The following is a 22,293-nucleotide window of genomic DNA, read 5'->3' on the forward strand; positions in this document are numbered from 1 at the left end:
AAATCATGTTCAATTATATATATTTTTCTCCAATTAAAATGTGATTTTGTTTTCCATAACATATTATGAGAAGTTGTGCCTTAAAATAATTAAACTTCACTCATTTCTCACTAAAATTTGAGACATAATAAAATAATTGATAATTTAAATTTCCAATTCCCTATTGAGTAAATATTTCTAAATTTCATAAAAAAGACTTCGAATTTATGGATATTTAATTGATGACTAATTTATCAATTTAAAAATTGAGTCATATTAACAGTTGACTTATTCAAAATTTACGATTATGCAGATGTCTGAATGAATTTCATCTCCTCAATTACGCCCCTAATTTCTCTAAAATACTGAAGTTTCCGTGATGTATCCGCGACATAAACGAATAAATTCAAGAATAATTGAGACGACTTCACATTTTTTTCCAAGTTAAAGTCATGTTGTTAGCCGGCATGTTAACCATTTCAATTAATTTGATGTTATTCTCAAGAGCGAGTTTCTCCAGGTCCCTGACATCCCTGAGGCCCCACTCGGGGTCCTGAGACCTCAGGGACTTATCAAAATTAACATTGCTCTCGGGAGTGATTTTTCCATCGACAGCATAAGGCCCATAAGTGATTAACAGTCCTTCAGGCTTCAGCAGAACTCCCGCGTTCTTGAAGAGCCCAATCGTGCACTTCAGGGGAGATATGTGGATCATATTCGCGCAGTAGATGTAATCCAGAGTCTTCTCCTTGAACGGTGAACCAGGCCAGGTGCTGCAATCCGCGGAGACGTCGATGTGCAGGGGCTCGCGGACGTTGTTGAAGTCCTGGGTGTGGGCGATGATGCTCCCCAGGAGATGGGCGTCGAATTCGGAGGGGTAGAATGTCACTTGGGGAAAGTGAGGAGCGAAGTGAGCCACGTGTTGACCTGAGCCTGAGGCGATCTCTAATAGGGTCTGGTCCGCTCCGGGGTGAATCAGTCTCTTCAGGACTCGCAAGATCGGGTCCTTGTTGCGATCTGCCGCCGGGTAGATCAGCTTCTTCACAGCTGTTGAAGCTGACCTGAAGATCATTATTCCAGATTTTACGAGGAGTTTCTTATTTATTGATGGATGTTGTCCGATTGCGAGGAAAAAATGAAGAGATGAAAATTACTCAATTCATTAAGTGGGGGTGACCAAGATAATTGAGATGAAAAAATTAATTAATAAATGAAAAAATAGATAATGGATAAAAGAATAATAGGTCTTTGTATGCGGAAATAATAGCTGCTAGTATTTTATTTAAACGGAATATATCAATAATTTGGCTATTTTCTCTCCAGTGAAATGATTTTTGACTTTTGTAGTCGAACATCAAAGCTTTCAGTTGAGCCCCATTTGACCCTAATTTTCTCACATTTTACAGTGATAAGAAAACATTTAAAGAAGCTGAAAAAATTGAAAAGTTTACAAAAAAATTTTGGAGAAAGATTGATGAAATAACTAAAAAATTTGCATTTTTAAATTATTGATAAACAATCAATTTTCCACCATAAAAATCATTTGTTCGAAATCGTAACAAATTTAGTCATATTCAGAATTTTCTTAGAAGTCGATTTCGTGGGTAAAAAAAAATTCCGAAAGTTTAAACAATTTCAATTATTTATTTATAAACAACGAATGTTTAAAAAAGTAATAAATTTGCGCAAAATGCCATTTTAATGACGCTGAATATAATAATTCAAGTTGATCCTGTAATTGACCTTGTGCTTTTGGCTCTTTATGAAATGAAAATCTAAATGAACTGCCTAATTCATCTCTCATTCCCTGCGCCCTTAATTACCTGTGATGAGCAGCTGCATGAATAGTATTGATCATCGTGACCTGAAATATTCGATACGTCACATTAATTACATCTGGGAAAATCATCACCACTAAACAGAGATAAAAAATCCATTTATTGCTGTCAGTTCGTCACAGATTACAATAAATTATATTAATTACATCTTTCTGTCGCCCACCTCCCCATCTATCCACCTATTTACAAAGAAATAAATTCATTCTGTATCGCTGTCGAGCCTCTCCCGCCCCCTGGACTTCCTCTCCTGACTTTTCTTCGACTTCGCAGTGGTCGGTAAGTAAACCGAGTGCCCTGTCCTCTTCAAATGATCAAACAACTTATTCTTGCTGGGGAATTCCGCTTTGCAAGTCACGCAGAAGTGCTCGACGTCCGGAATATCCGAGGATTTCCCCTCCCCTTTGCCACGCTGGGGCTTCGACTTGACTTCCGCCTGCTTCTGAGCTTTTCTCGACTCCTTCGCCTTCTTCCCTTTCGTCTTGACAGCCGGAGTGGCGCTCACCCCCAGAAGACTTGACTCTGCCTTCTCCGCAGACTTCCCCTCATCCTCGACATCCCCCCCATCTATTTTATCCTCCCTCCTCTTCTTCAGTAACTCCTCCCTATTCTGCCTCTTCCTCCTCTGCTTCTTGGACAACCCAACATCACCATCGAACTCGTCACTCTCGTCGACAACAGGACTCTTCACCCCCTTTCCTTTCTTCTTCTTCTTTCTACTCATCACAACCATTTCTTCCTCGTCCTCCTGGTCCGACACCAATTCCCCCTCAGTCGTGCCTTCATCCTCTATTTCTTTTGGCTCTTCACTCCCCGGAAATAGATATCCTGTCGTGTCCATCTGAGGTTCGACAACAGTATACCCTCTCCTCTTCTTCTCCCCCACTCTATCCAATTTCCCATCATCATCATCATCATCTTCAGAATCTGAGATTAACTCCCCCTCCGACGCCTCATCATCCTCATCCTCACCCTTCGTCGTCTCAGGATTGACCAAGAAGTCCGGCATTTCCGGGCCAGTAGCTCCCCTCCCCTCCCCCTCAGACCCAGAATTCCCCTCCCCCTCATCGCTATAACAAAAGTTCTCGTCATCCTCGACCATAGCGCTCTTCATCGCCCCCACATTATCCCTGTGTTTCTTCGATTTCTCGTGATTGCTGAAGGCCTTCTGCGTCTTGAAGATCTTGTTGCAAGCCACGCAGTACAGCGCATTCGAGTTCACCACCTCCTCCTCATCGTCCTCATCCCCCGTGAGCTCCTCCCCAAACTCCGCAGCCAGATCGGCCTCGATGCGCTTCAACTCCGCCTCGATATTCGAGAATTTTGACCAGTCCGAGACCGCGTGGCTCTCCAGCTCCCTCCGTCTCTCGAGGAGCTGCTGCCTCTGGCGTTCTTTAGCCTTCTTCGCGTTCACCAGCGCCCTCTCCGCGAGCGCCTGCGCATGCGCCTGCACTCGCTTGTCTCGCTTCCGAATGAACGCCACGAGATTGCGGACTTGCTCGTTCCGCTCGCGCTTCGCTCTCTCGCGCACCTTTTTGTTCTCCTTCTCGACGAGGCGGAGGACTCGCCTGTTCGGCGTCTCGCGAATGTCGTAGGGGTCTAGCCACGCGAAGGAGCGCTTCGTCGAGTAGCTCTGCCAATAGGCGTAGAAGGGGTGCACAACGGCGTCGTAAGGGCTGTTGGCGTCGCCGAAACTCGGGATTTCCTCGTCGGACTCCCCCTCCCGCGCGAATTCCTCGTCCTCAGCTGCCAGCGTCTCGAAGACCCGACGGTAGACCGTGTAAAAGCCTTTCTCGTCGTCCCCGTAGCCCCGGAAGCTGCTCGGGGAGAAGTACTGGAAGAGGTCTATCGACTCGTCCTTGTAGTTCTCCCCGATCCCGCCCTTCAGGATGGCCTCGCGGTGGTTGTCGTACCACGCACGCTCGTGAGGGTCAGACAGGACCTCGTAGGCCTGCTGGACCTGTTGGAACTGCTCTTTCGCCTCGGACGGGCTGTCGAGGTTCTTGTCCGGGTGCCATTTCAGGGCTAGCTTGCGGTAGGACTTCTTCAGGGCGTCGTCGCTTGCGTCACGGGGCACCCCGAGCACTTCGTAGTAACATTTCATCCTGGCGGCGGGCGCTGGTGGAACACATTTAGCGGGTTTACTTCTGCTGTCAGGGCGGAGGGATTGGCTTATCCTAACGCGGTTTTCAGGCTTTCCCACGCGAATAATTTATATTTTGAAAAATGTATTGAAATATAGCTTAAATTGGCCCAATTTATATAGAAAAAATATATGAAATATATCTTTTATATATATTTAAATAATAATAATAATAATATTAATATTTTATAATATTATTTATATTATATATAAAAATAATAATAATAATATTTATATTTTATATATATTTAAATATTATTTTTAAGAAAAAATTATATTGATTCAATATAGTGATAAAATTCACTATAATGATTAATTGATTTTATTTTATCGTTTTTGCATCACTTAATCTCAATGTCGCAAAAAATTTTAATTAATTGTTTTCTTCATTATTATTATATATATTTAAATTAAAATAATATTTAAATATATATGAAATATATGATTGGTTTAATTGTAATGATTAATTGATTTTATTCTATCGTTTTTTGCTCCGCAATGTCATCAACACTTCAATAAATCTCTTGATTTATTCATCACTCAATCTCGATGTCGCGGAAATTTTTAATTAATTGTTAAAATTAATTGTTTTTGCGGCTCTAAAAAATGGTGACTAAACCATATCAACGCGTCATTCGTACTCCTTATTTCCGATCAATAAACACATTTCGGAATCAACCGACCGATTAAAAAAAATAAACAATAGTAAAGTGAATTCCCGAAGAATATTCTAGGTTAGGATCAGCTGCTGGAGATGGCAACAGCCGAATCTCAAAAAGTTCGCTGACACCACCTCAACAATTAAAGAATCCTGACCAATTATCGCGGGTAACGGATACCAAAAATGAGTTCTTTCGCTTATTCTATTAATTTATGAATGAATAAACTCGGGCTCACCGGAGTGACATGTATCCCCACGATGTCTCAAACTACTTGATTGATCCGTCGACAACGTGGGTTGCCTATTTATCCCGGTCAAACATTTGATTTAGCGGCGAGGGTGAGCTCAAGTGGAGTTTACCGTCCGTTTCGGCTGAATAAATAATGCAAATGTGATAAATTAAGTCTCATTTCAACGCTTGAAAAACAAATGTCCAATGTAATTTTTAACAATTAATTGAAAATTCCCGCGACATTGAGATTAAGTGATGCAAAAACGATAAAATAAAATCAATTAATCATTACAATTAACGGAAATTTTCCGCGACATTGAGGTTGAGTGATGAATAAATTAAAAAATTTATTAAAGTATTGATGACATTTCGGAGCAAAAAACCATGAGATAAAATAAAAATCACCCATTCGATAAATCAAGTCTCACTTAAAAAAAAATCCTCAATATAATTATTTTTTCAATTTCACTCACCCGATGTGGAGTTCCTACAATTAAAAAAGTCGTATCTTTCCCTCTTCATTCTTAATTTTTATAATTAATCAGAATTTTCATCAACACTGGGACTGAGTTGAAGTGTTGACTTCATTTCGGAGCGCGGAAGAAATTTAAATGACCGCTCCCCGAAAGTGTCACGATTTGCGTCCGAGATGTGCGCAGTGCTCATCGGAAACAGCTGATCGCCCACTCTATTCCAAAATGGCCCCGACAGTGCTCTCGTAGGTGATTCTCCAGTGTTTTTCGACACACTTCAGCCACTCGCGTGGATTTAATCGCTAGCCGTCGTCAATCATCCGTTCTGGTGAGTCACTACACGTGCAATTGTTTCATTTCTGGCGTTTGTTTCGATTAAATTCGTCGGATACGAGGGATTATCGAGTGGACGACAAGTGTGGGATTGACAGTGACGTCTCGTGCGATTCGCCAGACACTGTTGCAATATTATCAGTCAGTTTCTCTCAATTATCCCCGTCGTCGCGTGATTACGAACATCTGAGGGTTCATTAACGAATTTTATTCGTTTCAATTTTTTGCGCTCTTTTTCCCAATCGATTAATTTTTTTGGGCGAGGAAAATGAGAGATCGTATGGTGAGTGAGTGGAATTCCCCACCGGTGTGACAGATTATCCAATAGTCGAGTTTATCAGTGACGTTTCGACGATCTTTGGCGGTGGATTAACCGCTGCTGGCGTTTGAATGACTGCGTTTGCTCGGCAGGATAAACAAAGAGTTATCGGGACTGTTGTTTCACTGTGGCCTTGAAGATTATGATGATTGGTGGAAGGTGACAGCTCCAGGGAGAGCACTTCCTCGATGGCTACCCAGTTATCTCGCGAGGTCTTCGCGAATTTCAGTGTCAGTTTCGTAATTTCAGTGGAGGGGATTTCCCGTTCGCATTTCGCCGCGAGAATGATTCTGTTTTTTAAACGTTTCGAGTTGTTGTCTTTGGGGATTGGAGTTTGCAGATGATTTTGCGGCGGGAGGGAATTAATTTATCATTTGTAATGATTTTATTATTTAAATTTTGCAGCTCTGAATTTGAATCTCAATATTGAACCGTTGGAAAACATTTTTTAATTCTAAAAAAATTAGAGTCTACTTTTGGAGGAAAATTTTCTTTTGGTCTTGATGATAATTGATACGAGGTATCACTTCCAGGGAGAGCACTTCCTCGATTTTCATCGAATTTCAGTGTCAATTTCGTAATTTCGGTGGAGGGGATTTTCCGTTCGCATTTCAACGCGACGAAGATTCTGTTTTCTAAATGTTTTAACTCGTTATCTTCGGTGATTGAAGTTTGAAGACGATTTTGTGAGTCAAGGTAATGAATGCGACTATTGCAAACTGCAAGAATGGGTGTTGATTTGTTTTTATGGTACAGATAACGGTTTCAAGTGTCTTCTGAAGTGTTCGAGGAACATACGGTGAAGACACGGATTTCTCGAGTGGTTTTGGCATGTTTTCGTGTTTAGAACTGGTCAGGGCTTTTGCAATTATTTTTTTAGTGACTTCAGAAAAGTATTTTCATTCGTTAATTCGATTCAACGCACTTGTTCGTAAATTTCTTTGCAGTGAGTTTATTATTTAGGCTTTTGAGTTCTAAATTTAATTCTTGAGGTCGTGATGATAATTAACACTAGATATTCCTTCCAGGGAGAGCAAATTTCGTAATTTTGGGGGGGCATTAGTGAAGGGAATTTTCCATTCGTAATTCATAATAATTTCTCCATCCACTCGAACCGAAATAAACTCCTCCCCTTCACAAAGTCACAACAAACTTCATCCCTCGATATCGACAGATCAAAGTTTCTAATTTTACATTACGAACGTTTAGTGTAAAATTCATCCGCTTAAACGTGTTCTCCGGTGTTTTTTAATAATAGCCCAATCCCGCGGAACCTTGAGACCCAATAGAATGCTGATTACGTTTAATTATGTTCACGCATGGAGAGAGCATGGGTAATTTGAATGATAATTGTCTCCAGGTTGATTCAAAATGACGGCAGGCCCGAGTCTGGTAGTTCCCATTGTGCTCTGGGGCCGGATAGCACCGACTCACTGCATATCATGTATTTATCTATCGAGGGACCAGAAGACACTTGTCACTGGATGCTACGATGGACAAATCTGTCTGTGGCAGGTCGACCCAGACACCTTAAAGGTAATAATGATAAAATAAAACCAAATTAAATTAGCGTTAACAATTTTCCGAGGGAATTTCGAGGAATTCTATAACTTAAAATTGGCAATTTGATGAAAAAACAATCGCAATTGTTAATTTCAAATCAATTATTCTACGAAAATTAATAAAAATCAGGGAAATTCAACTCAATTCAATTTTCAATTCGTTAATACAATGGAAATTGTAAATTTCAGGCAAATTATTATATGAAAATTAATAGAATTGAGGGAATTTAATTAAATTAAATTTTTAACTCTTGTTCCCCTGGTTCTAGATGACACCTAGATGTCTACTGGTCGGACACACGGCTCCGATAATGTGTCTCAGTCGTGCCAGTGTCATAATGGAGCAGAACTACATCGTGAGCAGCAGCGAGAGTGGAGAGATGTGCACCTGGGACTTGGTAGACGGAAAGTGTCGTGAAGCTGTTAAATTGAATAATATTCACACACAGATGCTTCCTTATGTGTCTGCCGGGGGAGAGGACGTCAGGTTGTTTTGTTCTGGGTGAGAATTTCCAATTCTTTCTGTTTTTTTCATCATTTTATTGCAGAATTTTATAGAAAAAATTACAGTAAATTCTATTTGTTATTTTTTTATATTAACAACCAATCGCATTTACAATATCAACGTGGTAATCCAAAAAATAAATAAATAGGCTTAATAAATTACATTATAATATTTGATTTTCTTTTTCTTACCTCCCCAGGTATTATCCTGAAGTATTGGTGATGGATCCATTCAGTCTGGAAGTACTATTCACCCTGAGTTCACGTGTACATCCAGACTGGATCAGCGCACTGCACGTGCTACGGCCGGCCCAACGGAAAGGTCGGTTCTACGTGCACACAAGTTAGTTACACTTCATCACACCTACGCTTTTATCCTCAATCAGTGATCTTTTTTACTCCTATATTAATTTTTTGTTTCTCAAGTCTCGAGTCTCAAATGTTAAACGATGAAATTATTTTTATTAATTTTTTTAACGAAAGTAAATGAATAGGATAATTGTTCTTGGCAATGTTTATTGGGAATTTTTTACTAACAACGAGGGAAAACCTTTCTTTATGAAAGCTAATTAGTTAGCTTTTGGGAAAAATTTGTAACAAGTTTCTTGAGTGGACAGAGTCTTTCAAGTTAATGATAATTTCAATGTTCCAGCATGTACATACGTTTCAGAGATAAAGGGCTGGTTCTCTGAGAGCTGATCAGTCTCTTTATCACGAACTCTTTAGGTTTCGATCATTCGTCATTGTGTTCTGTCTCATTATCCCAGCGGAAATATTTATTTTCATATTTTTTATACCTCATTATTGATTTTGGTCGATTAATCAGTCTGTATATATCTCTACTGCCTTCTCATTATCTCTCATTAATCATTAACCATTTCCACATTAAACCATCTTCCCAACGCCATTTATCTCATAATTATTTAAGCAATACCATACACGTCGTAAGTATACACAGAACAGAGTATTTAATAATTAATTGATGAGAATGTCTTTATTTTCTGGTGATTACGGAAAGCATGCGCAGTGTTCGCTCACTAAAATAAAAATATTTTGGATTTATTTTCATTCTTCAACTAATTTTTTCATTCGGGAGAGGACGAGGTGGCGGAGTGGTGGGACAGGATAAAACGAGTTGATTTTTCTAGAATTCTAAATATTTTTATTATTCTTTTTTTTTTATTTCAAATTTAAAAAATATATATTTTATTTCGAAAATTTTTTGCGGGCATTTCCTCCTTAAAATTAATTCAAGTGAATCGTATTCCATATTTTATTTGAAGATCTTTGTAATGATCAAGGTTGAGAAAAAAATGTTGAAAAAATAATTTTTAAAACTAATTTAATTCAACTCATTAAGATTCGCCATTCCGTCCTTAATTTCACATTCAATATTATCTGCTTCATTTGATTAAAATCGAAACTAATGTCACAACTAAAGTTCTTGAATTTAAATTGGAATAAATTTCTGGTGTAGACAGAAGACTGCATGCAGTGAACATAATAAAAATTCAGAATATCATTGTCAACTGATGAACTAATTTCATATTAATGCAATGATTGAATTGATCGGATATTAATTCATGTGGAGCATGTGCTTGTCCTCACCAAGGGGAGGATTTGATCAAGTGGAGGGGGACTCGGGCATGCGGAGGAATTTTTGAGTTTCAAAAGGATTTTTGGGTCGTAAAAAAATAGGATACTGTAGCTTTGTTTGTAATGTTCGAGAATTTAACTCGAATACCATGCAACAGCTGAATAAATTTTTTAAAGATGACGTGGTACTTGCACTCTCCACCACTGGGACAGTCAAAGTGTGGACGCTATTGGGACATGAGAATCGTAATAGTGAACCACTTTATGAGCACGAGAGCAAGCAGATCAGGTGTCTCAATGCTCTCGCGATGACCTGCTGTCCTTACAATCAGAGGACTGTTCTCATTGTTTGTTCAAAGTACTGGCAGGTAATTACAGCACACGAATAATTAATATTATTCTCAATTGGGCCATTTTCGTTTTTTCCAATAGAAAAAATAATATTTTGCATCCAGTGAATGAAGAAAAATCATGAAGAAAATGAGGATTTTCATTCCCCACAATGAATTTAATGAAATTAAGCAAATGAAATAAATTTTCAGCGGAAATAACTCTCCATAAAATTTTCAATTAATGAATTCCCTGAAATTTAATTCAACAAATTCGCCAAATCATAACTTCAGTCTTGAATCAATTCTACAATTTTTTTGTTCAGATATTTGACGCTGGAGATTTCTCAGTCCTCTGTTCAGTGACAGCACGACCCGGAGAACGGTGGATGGCTGGTGATTTCTTGGCTGCTGACAGAGTCATCGTATGGAGCGACGAGGGCCACGGTTACCTGTACAAATTGCCTTCAAAGTTCGTACCTCAACTCATTTATTTTCTCAAATTTTTTCACACAATAATTCAGCGAATTCCAGATACAATTTTTTGGTTCATAATATACAAAAAATCCGAACTTTGCCGTTAATTGTCGAGTCAGGTTCAACCTCCACTGATTGAGAGTAGATGTTATTTTCATGTTATTTTCTTGTTGAATTTCTCCAAGTACTGATTTTTCCTTTTTCTCCATTGGTTGTAGGGCTCTGGTACAGCTCGAAAGGTAGATTACTTTGCACGCCGAAATTGCATTATTAAATTAATTGACCAAAGTATATTTATAAGAATAATAGGACAAAATACAGAGTTTAATAATAATCATTAACGCGCTGCTATTTGATATTTGAATAATTACCATGGAAATGTAGATTAATCTAGGCAATTTTTAATCATAAATTTAGAATTCTAGTGTTGGTGTTGGGGTTTAAATGGCAAAGAATGCAGATTATACTGTTTTATAACTTATTTTAATCAGATGAAATTGCGGCTGCTCGATGAAAACACTTGCTGGCAATGCACATATTAATTCTTTTGTTGTCATTTCATTCGTTTATGATCATTCATTCAACCACAATGAAATTGAGAATAATACGTGGAAATATCAAGTTTACGATTTTTGCATGACATTTCATTGAAAAAAAGTTTCAAAAGTGTTTGAAAATTTTTTACAATTGTGAACAACGAGAATTAATCATTTCAGAACAGTAATTAGGATTTTTTCAGCATTTTTATCTCCATAAAATTGGAAGATTCATCGTAAAACCCATGACCACTCGTACACTGAGCGAAAAAACATGTTCTTGAACAATTCTCATTAGAAAAAAAACTATTTTAAAAACAAATTAAACTTCACATGTTCAATTTTCTCTTTTTAATTTAAAGAAAAATTGTTTGAGAACATATTTCTTTAATCATAAAGCCCATGATCACTTGTATAACGCACTAATCATTAAACTGCGATCCCATCTCTACGATCGAAATAACCACGATTATAACAATTAATTGAATCATCTGTTTCCGTCGATATTTAACGCAAAAATCATCATTTGTTTTTTTTTGGTGAATGTTTCTTATCACGTATCATTACTACCACAATCTCCGGGGGACCTGGTCTATTGTAGCAAGCTGAAGGGCAAGGCTCTCAGCAGGTAACCCCATTATTACCATAATACATATGATAATCTACCTTTTAAACGCCTGTCCTATCGTATCTCTCTCTCTCTCTCTCATCACTCTTTCACTATTTCACGTGTCATTAAATGTATAAATCAGTAGAAACGGTTGAGAGAACTCTGAAGACGATTTTAATTCGTCTCTCTGCACTATTGACATCATTTTTCCATGGGGAGAGGGTTCTGGTATCTGTTCAATCAATTTCATCACAAATATTGCATTCTACTCATTCTTTTATGCACCATCACGATATTTCTTCAGATTTTTATGTTGTTGTCGCTTTCTGGCAGCTTTGTGTGCAATACGAACGTGGAAAGTTCTCTGAATAATTTATTGTGATTCGCAGTGACTGAGAAATTATGATAACTGATAATTTCCCGACAAGTTTTCTCATTGATTTTAAAAAATCCTGATTAAATTCATCGGACATTTGGGGTATAAGTCGTGTAAATGCGAGTGTGCTAGCTTCTCTGTGTTCGTGTCTTTGAACAATTTATGGTCAACTGTTTACGGATGTGTAAGGCTGTAATCACCCAGGATATTCGTAAATTGTTTATCATGATTTAGCCTGGGGGAGTGGGGGTTCCATTAATATTTGTTTGGGTGTGCAGTAGCGTGGCAGAAAACACGAACTTCCATCAACAGTCGACTGACAATGATCAACCATCGTTGTACTATATTTTGACACAACCAGGGGATAAGGTAAGTGAACATTACTTTAGTTAACTATTTTTGCAAATTTATCTAGTGAACATCAAACGTTTTATTTAAGCCCTATTTTATCCTGGGTTATTTGAATATTCTTTAATTGCAATTATTCAAGATTACCTCTTTCATTAATAATTTATAATTAATTCGCTTTACACCCAAAGGATGATTTTATTAGAAATGGCAAAAAAATAAAATTTTCATATTGTTTTGAAAATCGAAACGCAAAGCTAATGTTAAGAAAATTTATTTATTTATTTGTGTTATCATTTTTCGAAATAAAATTGTGCAATTGATATTGGCTTATCCTGTTATTTTTTTAATTCAGTAAATTAATTTCATTGTTTGTAGATTTGTTATCAAATTTTCTAAATTTTTTGAAGCCACTGTCGTGTCCCCCCGCAATGCGCCTAGTCACAGTTCAGCGTCAGAACAAGACTCTCAAGTACTTACTCCGAGGTGACAGCGAGGGTGTGGTGATCCTCTGGACAGTGCCGGAGGTGACTTCCCAGCAGGTGCTCCAGATAACGCAGAATGAGAAGTCGGATCCACCGACTCTGGCGCCCACGATAAAGACGAGTCTTGAGGCTGCTTGGGAGGATATGAAACCACCACCTGTTGGTATTCTGGATCAGTTGGACTCTGGGGACAGTCATGGAATCAAGTTGACAGCTTGTATTTATCTTCCACAACAGAGTAGACTGGTTCGTTCTACTACAATGCTTCTCCATTAAATTATAATAAATAACAGGAAACAATTTATTTAAACTATTCGATTTGCCCCAGTCCTTCAAGGAATATTACAAAAATTAATTCTACTGAACTGAAGCTGTTTTTTTAAATTTGAGGAAGAATTTCCATGAGTTTTCATGACTGAGAGGCAAAAAAAATATTCTCAATTAAATTTTGTTTGAATAAAAAAAATCGCAAGATGAATAATTGATCCGCTTTCAACAACAAAATTGCCTCTCATAAAGTGACGCATTGGTAATGCTAGAAATGAGATCTCTAGCTTGCACAAAAAAAGAGAAAAACTGGAACAAAAACACCTTCCCAAATATGAAAAATTAATCCTAAGGACAGCCATTTTCAATCATCAAATTTGTGAATTAAAATGCCTGAGAAAAATAAAAAAAAAAAAACATGAATATTCAGCGTCATTTAAACTACATTTTGCATAGAATTATTATTCATTTAAACATTCGTTCTTTATGAATAAATAATTTAAATTGTTTAAACTCTCGGAAGTCTTATTTTTTAGGCATGAAATCAAGTTCTGGTGGAATCCTGAATATGAATAAGTTAATGACGATAAACTGCTCGTAATTTTCAAAAATTTCCATTTTTAACTCATTTCCTCAGTCTTCCTCCAAAAGTAAACGTTCTAATTTTTTTCTGTTTCAAGTTTTAAAATGTTTTCTAACGGTTCAATATCAAGATTAAAATTCAGGCCTACAGAGTTTAAACAGTAAAATCATTGTGAAATGTCCGGAAAAATTTCACTGGAGAAAAAATAGCTAAAGTAGTTGGATGTCCTTAAATCAAGAGAAGCCTGTGACTTCACCAAGTGCACTTGTTGATTAATTACTCCAAATAAATAATCAACAGGTAGTTGGTCGTGAGGACGGAAGTATTATAATCGTCCCAGCGACGCAAACGGTGATGCTGCAGCTTCTCCACGGCAATCACCAGCAGTACGACGACTGGCCGCCCCACCAGGTCCTGCTGGGCCACTCGGGTCGTGTGAATTGTCTCTTGTACCCTCACAGTGCAGCCCCACGTTACGACAAGGCCCACCTAGTCTCGGGATCCGTGGACTTTGCAGTCTGCCTGTGGGACCTCTACGCCGGCACCTTGATCCACAGATTCTGCGTCCACGCGGGGGAGATCACCCAGCTGATGGTTCCCCCCGACAACTGCAGCCCCAGGATCCAGAAGTGCGTGTGCAGTGTCGCCTCGGATCACTCGGTGACACTTCTCTCACTGGCTGAACGAAAATGCGTGGTTCTGGCTTCGAGACACTTGTTCCCCGTTGTCACCATCAAGTGGAGGCCTCTCGATGATTTCATGATCATCGGGTGCTCCGATGGAGCGGTCTACGTTTGGCAGATGGAGACTGGACATCTGGACAGGGTTCTCCATGGTATTATTGCTGAGGAGGTGCTCTATGCTTGCGATGAAAACACTATCGCTGCCTCCGGGGGCTCTGCTGCTGGCGGGGAACTCGGGCTGGCTAATCCTGCTGTTCATTTCTTCAGGTACAAGAGATTCTCTTTACTTTTGACTCCGTAGTTAACGAAGAAAATTGAAATTGAACTTTGGCCCCGGGTGAAAAAAATTTTTTTTGTTTTTTACTTTTTCCCAAAACTTTTGAGTGTTCTGGATAGCCCGTCGCTTAAATAGTCAGAATCAACTTTTACTGAGCGAAAAAATTCGATTTTGGCGAAAGTCGACTTTCCCCCTGGAAAAATCCAAGATCTGACACTTTGGCCCCGGGTGAAAAAAAAATTTTTTGTTTTTTACTTTTTCCGAAAACTTTTGAGCGTTCTGGATAGCCCGTCGCTTAAATAGTCAGAATCAACTTTTACTGAGCGAAAAAATTCGATTTTGGCGAAAGTCGACTTTCCCCCTGGAAAAATCCAAGATCTGACACTTTGGCCCCGGGTGAAAAAAAATTTTTTTGTTTTTTACTTTTTCCGAAAACTTTTGAGCGTTCTGGATAGCCCGTCGCTTGAATAGTCGGAATCAGCTTTCACTCGGCGAAAAAATTCGATTTTGGCGAAAGTCGACTTTCCCCCTGGAAAAATCCAAGATCTGACACTTTGGCCCCGGGTGAAAAAAAATTTTTTTGTTTTTTACTTTTTCCCAAAACTTTTGAGAGTTCTGGATAGCCCGTCGTTTAAATAGTCGGAATTAGCTTTCACTCGGCGAAAAAATTCGATTTTGGCGAAAGTCGACTTTCCCCCTGGAAAAATCCAAGATCTGACACTTTGGCCCCGGGTGAAAAAAAAATTTTTTGTTTTTTACTTTTTCCGAAAAAGTTTGAGCGTTCTGGATAGCCCGTCGCTTAAATAGTCGGAATCAGCGTTCACTCCTCCTTGAATTAAATCGAATGTCATTCTCCTGAAAATAACAATTAAATTCCCCAAAATTACAGTTTTACAAATATAAAATTACCTACAAATAGTGAATTCATTTTCTAGGGGTTTGAGGCACAGAAATTTATCCGCGATTCGTCACGCAACTCAACGAGGCCTCCACCAGCTCCAGCAGCTCCACGGAGGGCATGGTAACGATCACGGTAATCAGATCAAGACGAAGGGAGCTCCACTGATGATCCAGGGATTCAGAAGCAACCCCAAAGACCCAGAGAGTCACATCATGTTCTTCGACATTGAGGCTTTAATAGGTAGGATCAAATATCCCATATTCCCAATCTTTTCCACTAGTCCCTCTTATTATTCTCGAATCCTATGACCTCTTGCAGTAAAATCGTTCGTGTATGGAGTATTTACATCAATGATTTTACAGAAATAAAATATATCTGAGGAGCGTTGAACGTACAATTTTCGAATACTTGTTGCTCACAATATTTTTACACAGTACAATTATTGAGCGACGAGTATGGTGCCATGTCTCCTGGATCATTGGAGGCACAGGGGCTGATATCTGCCTCTGAATATCAAAAAGTTGCAGCACTGACCCAGTCAGCAAGTCCCGATGCCCATAAAAAAATTGCAGGTAAGCCTGCATGAAGTGAGAAAACATGGGGCTATATATGTGAAGCATTTTTGAAAGAAAAATGCTTGCAAAAAATTCTGAACAACGAAAATTGCTATTATGAACTTGCTGCATTTGGGTGATCATGCAACGATGGTACCATTAAATACTCCTCGTGTCCTTGCAGACTTTTTCGGTCGCGTGAAGGATAAGGCAGGGGATATGGAGAGAATTCTCAAGGAGAAAGACCGACACGGTATCGTGATCCTCATCAAATTAATTTCCTCAACTTTATCGTAACACCCAGCTTTCTTCCCTGAATATGCTCTTTTGTTTAACAGGCTTATTATTTATTGTTGTTCGTTACTCGTCGATCATGAGGTGCAATTTTTCGTTTTCAGTTGATCCCAAAGCGCAAAAAATAATTATTCACGCAGAGTTTTTGGTTTAATTTTTGGTTGAGGATGTGGCAAGGGTAATAAGCCGAATTAATTGAAAAAATTAAGTCTTGATGGTTAATCAATTAAATTAATTTAATTTTACTAAAAAATTAATTCAACTTTATTAAAATTTTATTAAAATTCCTTAAATTTTATTAAATTAGTTCAACTTGTCAATAACTGGGCTTCATTACTCTGATAACTGCAGCCTCCGATAAAATCCTAAATTTCCATTGCAAATCTTGTATTGTTGTCATTCGTAGCAATTGGAAAGAACCTCCCCAGGGTAAACTGAAATTCCTTCCACAGGTATTTTGGCAAAAATGAAGGAGGGCGCTGAGAATGTTCACACTAAATTGCAGGCAAAGGTCGAGAGCGTTGGCCTCAAACCGTCAACACTAGATGGTAAAGGTCAGCCCATCGAGAGAGAAATTCACCGCTCTCTCGATCGTCGCATGTGTTGCACTGGAGTTCCATTTTTTATTTGGCTTATTATTTCGTCAATGTTCACCATCGTTCATTTGCAGCAAAATTTTATGTGTTTCGTTACATCCATAGAAATAGGAGGACTAATATATTTTTTTTGCTAATTTTAGAGATGCTTTCGATCCTTCAAGCCATATTTTACATAAATTTGTTAATTTCTTTGTTATTTTTTTCTTCGAAATGCTTTTGAAGGGTTGAAATTAACTAGAATCGTTTAATTTAGACTTGTTTTTATGTTTTGATTTATTTCCAGGCATTTCATGATGTTGACAGATGTTGACAGTCATTCCTCTAGCATTTATTAATTTATCGCTGATTTATTTCATGCATTTTGATACTTAAATGCCTCTGAACACTTGCAGTACCGCTTGATGGAGTCTCACCGTTCATTAATTTTTTTTTCATTCCATTTATTTAATAGTTTAGCACACTGCACGCTCTCACTGCGTCAGTGCACTCTACCAGATGTTGTGGTTGTGGTAGTATTGTTAATTAATCATGAGGAAAAGTCCGATCGTTGGGAATTTTCGCAGGTGAAGGCTGGAGCAATAGCGATAGCTCCAGAAATCCCTTGAAGAGGAGTGGAACGTTCAGTGAACCCAATATAACGATGGAGATTGCACAATTATTACTGAGTCTTCTTCATGCCTGGGGCATGGATCCTGATCTTGACAGAGTTTGCGAGGGCAAATTGGGACTTTTGAGACCTATGGTTCCAGTGTCTTTCGGGGTTTTGTCGAAAGGAGGTATAAGTATTTCCATGAATTTCGAATAAATTGACTTTAGAATTTGCCTTTCTATGGATCTATTCATAATTTGACGTGTTTAATAATGAAATCATTACAAAATCTCTCATGTCCGCCTAAAAAAGCAGCAAATCATTCCACTGGAGAAAAAAATATCCAAAATCCCTGGACATCCTTAAACTCCGGATAATAATCCCGACCGCTCATTCCAATTGCAGGCTACATGTCTCTCCTCCTGCCGACCTGGCAAACCCACCTGGAGCCAGCAGGTGAGCCCGCCACAAAGCTCGAGCAGCGTCTCCCCGCCGAGCTAGTCCACCAGGACCGTCTCACCAAAGCCTTCACAGCGCGAGCCCACTGGGAGCTCTCGACGACGCTCACCAGCAACCACCTCCTCGCCGTGGTGGCCCTCGCCAACACCCTGATGTCCATGAACAATGCCACCTTCGTCCCCGAGCAAGAGCGCAACCGTAAAATGCATCGACCTGGGAATCGCGCGGGTGTAAACTGGAACAAAGCAGAGGAGGAGAACGAGGAGATGTTCACTGTGCAGCAGGCGCAGATAAAGCAAGGCTGGAGCCTCCTGGCGACGCTGCACTGCGTCCTCCTGCCGGACAAGGTGACAGCGATGGGTGGCTCGAAGACCTTCAAGCGCCTCCAGGTGGAGATGATGGCGAGGCGATGGCAGCACCAGTGCCTGGAGGTGCGTGAGGCAGCGCAGGCACTGCTGCTAGCTGAACTCGGGAGGATGGGGCCGAAGGGGAGGAAAGCCCTGGTGGACAGCTGGTCGCAGTACCTTCCGATGTACAGCACACAGGAGCCCATAGTCCCCCAGCCCCAGAACCACTCGCCCCCCTCAGGCAGTCCCACCCCAGTGGTCGAGGCGAACCCCGAGGAGGAGGACGAGGAGGAGGAGCTGGCGGAGGAAATTTGTGCTGCGAGAAAGCCCTCGAGTGTTGCTGAACTCAAGAGGAAACAGACGACTGCTGTTGTACTTCTAGGGGTCATTGGGGCTGAATTTGGCCAGGATGTGGCTGCCAACAATCAGAAGCGTGACAGCGATCAGAGGAGGAAGAGCTCAGTGGTCGAGGGCTTTGGCATTGGGAATAATAATCTCGCGAGGCTGACCAGCATGGCCCTGATGCACCTCCTGCATGCTCCGTCCTCCCCCAAACTTCCTCTTCACACTTCCCTGAGAAGAGCTGCCATTGATCTCATTGGAAGGGGCTTCACTGTCTGGGAACCCTATCTCGATGTCTCCAAGGTACTCCTGGGGCTGCTGGAGATGTGCTGCGATGCCGATAAACTCGTGCCCAGCATGACTTATGGACTTCCACTCACTCCAGCTGCTGACACCTGCAGAACGTCGAGGCATGCCTTGACGTTGATTGCCACTGCTAGGCCTGCTGCCTTCATCACTACTATGGCGAGGGAGGTGGCTAGGTTCAATACACTTCAGCAGAATGCTCAAACTCTTAATGTTAATTTGGGGGCCAGTGTTCTGGCCAGGGCTAAACCCGAAATTCTGAGGATTGTGGAGCAGCTGATTGATAAGATGCAGAGCGAAATGAGCGATCTCCTGGTTGAGGTAATGGATATCATTCTGCATTGTCTGGATCCAGGTCATTTGAAGACAAAGCCATTGAACGAGGTATTCCCAGCCGTATGCAGATTCAATCAGGTCAGTCATTGCTCAGCAACGAGGAGAATATCCGTTGGCAGCAGGGGTGGACAATTGGCACTGTATGAACTGCGTGGCACTGTCAAGTGTCAGACTGTCTTGGCTCATCAAGCCCCAGTTACTGCCTGCGCTTTCTCACCGGAGGGAAAATTCTTAGTCAGTTACTCCTGCACGGAAAACAAATTATGCTTCTGGCAGCAAACAAGCAGCGGAATGTTCGGCCTAGGAAATTCCCAGACCCGTTGTGTAAAATCGTACAGTACTGCACCGATAAACGACGTAGCAAGGTTGAATCCAATGCGGCTGGCCCGTTTAATCTGGATCAACAATCGCACCGTCACCCTGATGTTGGCTGATGGCTCTGAGACACGTTTCAACGTCTAATCGAGTAATAGATAAATAAATCGACCAGGAGAGTAAACGAGGGGAGAATTATTCTTTACAAAAGATTCTTTTCTTAATTCATAGTTCAATTTGTTTCTCTCGACAGCTGACTGGGCGAATGCAGGATAGCAAAGGTAAATTAATAAACTCACTAGTGAATTTTGTTTTTTTTTATGAGATATGGAATACTGGAAGTAAATACCAAATATACACAATAATGTATATAAAATGTTACGGACGACAGTTCGCTGGTATCGAAGCACACATCACGTGGATTTTAATTATTGAAATTCTGTTAGTCTTCTCCCACTCATCGTTCAGTTCATCATTTCAATTTTTAAGTAAGATTGTTATTTATTTACAGTATGTAACACAGGTTGAATGGATTCTACGTTGAATGAAGTGTGAAAATTTAACGAGTGAACGATTAACTGTTCAAACCATCAGTGGAATAGACTCGTGAATTAATTATGTGAAGAGACAGGAATATTATCGATTTAAAGCGTTCGTAATTGGACATCTGCTCCATTAACTTCTGGAAGTGAAAATATTTTTTTTTTATATGACAGCATTGGAAATTTCGCACAAGAGTCGACTGAGAATATTTAAGTTTCGAATGAATAGATGGTTTTCAACGACAAATTGAGTGTCTAATTAGAATGTTAACAAGGGGTTTCAAGAGAAAATGGTTAATGACTATTAATTTTCTCCTGAAGTTACTTGTCCCCGAGATGAATATTGAATTGACGAATTGACTATCCTTTCATTTCATTCAATCGAAGAATCGAATAACCGCTGAAATTATTTATACGGAGTCAAAGAAAAACCTAAACCACCGACAATAAGAAGGACTAACGTACCCTGTAATATAATTATTCTGTTAATATTTAAAGATCGAAAGGCTAATTAACGTCGGTAATGTGTGATTACTCCCTCACGTACACCAGCAAGAGTCCTAAAGCACTAGTATTATACCCCACGTGTCTGTGTAAAAAACTGAATTATTGTTATTACGGATATTGAAGAATGTTATGTAATTGTACTTGTCCCGTCACCAGGCGACGCTTTCCGTTTTTTAGGTGATCAGTGGCTCGTTGATTTTGCCATTATTAAATTAATTATACGTTCTCTACTTGGATAATTCACTTATGAAATGGATGAAAACTTGAGGATTCAATTTTTTTTTTAAGTGTTAAATCATGTAATTTTTCCTGTGATTTTAGAGGGAAGCGTCAAGACTTTTTTCTGAGTTGCAGGAAAAATTGGAAATAATGAACAAAATTTTTTTTATTAATCAAAATTCAATGAAAATGTTTAATTTGAATTTTTACATTCCCCAAGCCACTACTGAATTTATCAGAATATTTTATGTTTTGTTATTAATAATTCAGGAAAAAAGTGTAGATTACTTAGTCAATTTTAGTGATATACTTTGTTTAAGTCATTAGTCAGTGAGAAAACGTCGACGAGCCACTGATTCAGTCACGTTTCACTACGATTTATTTTATATTCGCGTTGATGAACGTGTTGAGTCATCAAGGGTTGTTTCACAATTATTAGATAATTTTTAATGTCGCAGAACGCAACCCTCGGATAATCTTTCTCCTGAACTTTTGTTAACAGACTACTTCTCCACTTCCAATGATCAGTGAATTGATGTACAATTGATCGAACTGTGAAAGAAACACCCGCTTCTATGCAATTACGCGTTTTCATTGTTAATGATTATTGTAATAATGAGACAAATGTATTTAATGTATTAATTATTAAGAGTGTAATGTCGATGGAATATATTATGATATATGAGAACAGATTTGGAGAAGGCGTTTATTTTATTCATTCATTTTTTTTTATTGCACTGGTGAAAATTTGGCGTTCTTTTTGATTTTCAGTATTTTTTCTTATTTTTGGATTTTTTTCTTGAATAATATTTTTAATGTAATTTTTTTAATACTTTTTTCCCTCAAAGTTGAATTTGATGTTGCTCTCCTGAAAATTATTACTACACTGGAAATGAAATTTCAATTTTAATTCAATTATTTTTGCTCAATCACATTGTAAATTCACAAATGTTTAATGAAAAAATCGTTTTCGTTCTTTGGATTTGCCCTTCAATTTTCATGACGTTCGATTCTAAACATTGAATAAGAATAATTATAATTTTCCTACAAATTCATTTTTTTCGGATTTACAGACATTTTTTCAAGAGATATTTCTCAGTAGAAAAGATCTCATTCACCAATTTATCGAACCCCAGGATCCGATTTCCATAATTCACACAATATTTTGCCTTGTCACTTTATTTATAACGCCATCTATTCATTTATAAACCATAATTACACTTGCAAACTAATTTGCAACCGAAGTTGAATGCAAAACTCGAAATTCCCAATTTCAAACATTCAACGGTTTTCTCGGCCAATGGGATGTCAGTGCCTTTGTTTGCCTCCGGCGCCTCGTTGGCGGGGCGAAAGGGGGGGAAGAGGACAGCGGCGA

At 39.2% G+C, this 22,293-nt stretch overlaps 3 protein-coding genes across 11 annotated transcripts; 1 reads left to right on the plus strand and 2 right to left on the minus strand.

Moving 5' to 3' along the window:
* Positions 1-3: 3 nt before the first annotated feature.
* Positions 4-4,904, minus strand: LOC107040033 (methyltransferase-like 26). 2 transcript variants are annotated; one of them, XM_015259936.1, is made up of 3 exons: positions 4,855-4,904; positions 1,803-1,843; positions 4-1,040 (listed from the first exon to the last, which is right to left on the minus strand). In XM_015259936.1, the coding sequence occupies exons 2-3, from the start codon at positions 1,835-1,837 to the stop codon at positions 407-409; spliced, it is 669 nt and encodes a 222-aa protein (XP_015115422.1). In that variant the 5' UTR covers positions 1,838-1,843; positions 4,855-4,904; the 3' UTR covers positions 4-406. The 2 variants fall into 2 exon arrangements, with proteins under 2 accessions (XP_015115422.1, XP_015115423.1); XM_015259937.1 differs by lacking the exon at positions 4,855-4,904 and adding an exon at positions 1,964-2,015.
* LOC107040030 (dnaJ homolog subfamily C member 21) lies at positions 1,902-6,081 on the minus strand. The gene is made up of 2 exons (XM_015259932.2): positions 5,324-6,081; positions 1,902-3,932 (listed from the first exon to the last, which is right to left on the minus strand). Exons 1-2 carry the CDS (start codon positions 5,370-5,372, stop codon positions 2,017-2,019), a joined length of 1,965 nt encoding a protein of 654 aa, XP_015115418.1. The 5' UTR covers positions 5,373-6,081; the 3' UTR covers positions 1,902-2,016.
* Positions 5,557-21,610, plus strand: LOC107040028 (WD repeat-containing protein 7). 8 transcript variants are annotated; one of them, XM_015259925.2, is made up of 16 exons: positions 5,557-5,651; positions 7,336-7,511; positions 7,807-8,039; positions 8,242-8,384; positions 9,815-10,005; positions 10,293-10,438; positions 10,662-10,682; positions 12,244-12,334; positions 12,724-13,044; positions 13,949-14,598; positions 15,544-15,749; positions 15,944-16,081; positions 16,248-16,316; positions 16,810-16,905; positions 17,520-17,732; positions 17,951-21,610. In XM_015259925.2, the coding sequence occupies exons 2-16, from the start codon at positions 7,347-7,349 to the stop codon at positions 19,795-19,797; spliced, it is 4,530 nt and encodes a 1,509-aa protein (XP_015115411.1). In that variant the 5' UTR covers positions 5,557-5,651; positions 7,336-7,346; the 3' UTR covers positions 19,798-21,610. The 8 variants fall into 8 exon arrangements, with proteins under 8 accessions (XP_015115411.1, XP_015115410.1, XP_015115412.1 ...); XM_015259924.2 differs by lacking the exon at positions 10,662-10,682 and adding an exon at positions 11,581-11,607; XM_015259926.2 differs by lacking the exon at positions 10,662-10,682 and adding an exon at positions 11,581-11,607 and having other exon boundaries at positions 8,242-8,363.
* Positions 21,611-22,293: the final 683 nt, after the last annotated feature.

Source organism: Diachasma alloeum, unplaced genomic scaffold (assembly GCF_001412515.2).
Source record: "Diachasma alloeum isolate Michigan unplaced genomic scaffold, Dall2.0 Dall_scaffold_00315, whole genome shotgun sequence".
Lineage (NCBI taxonomy): Eukaryota > Metazoa > Arthropoda > Insecta > Hymenoptera > Braconidae > Diachasma > Diachasma alloeum.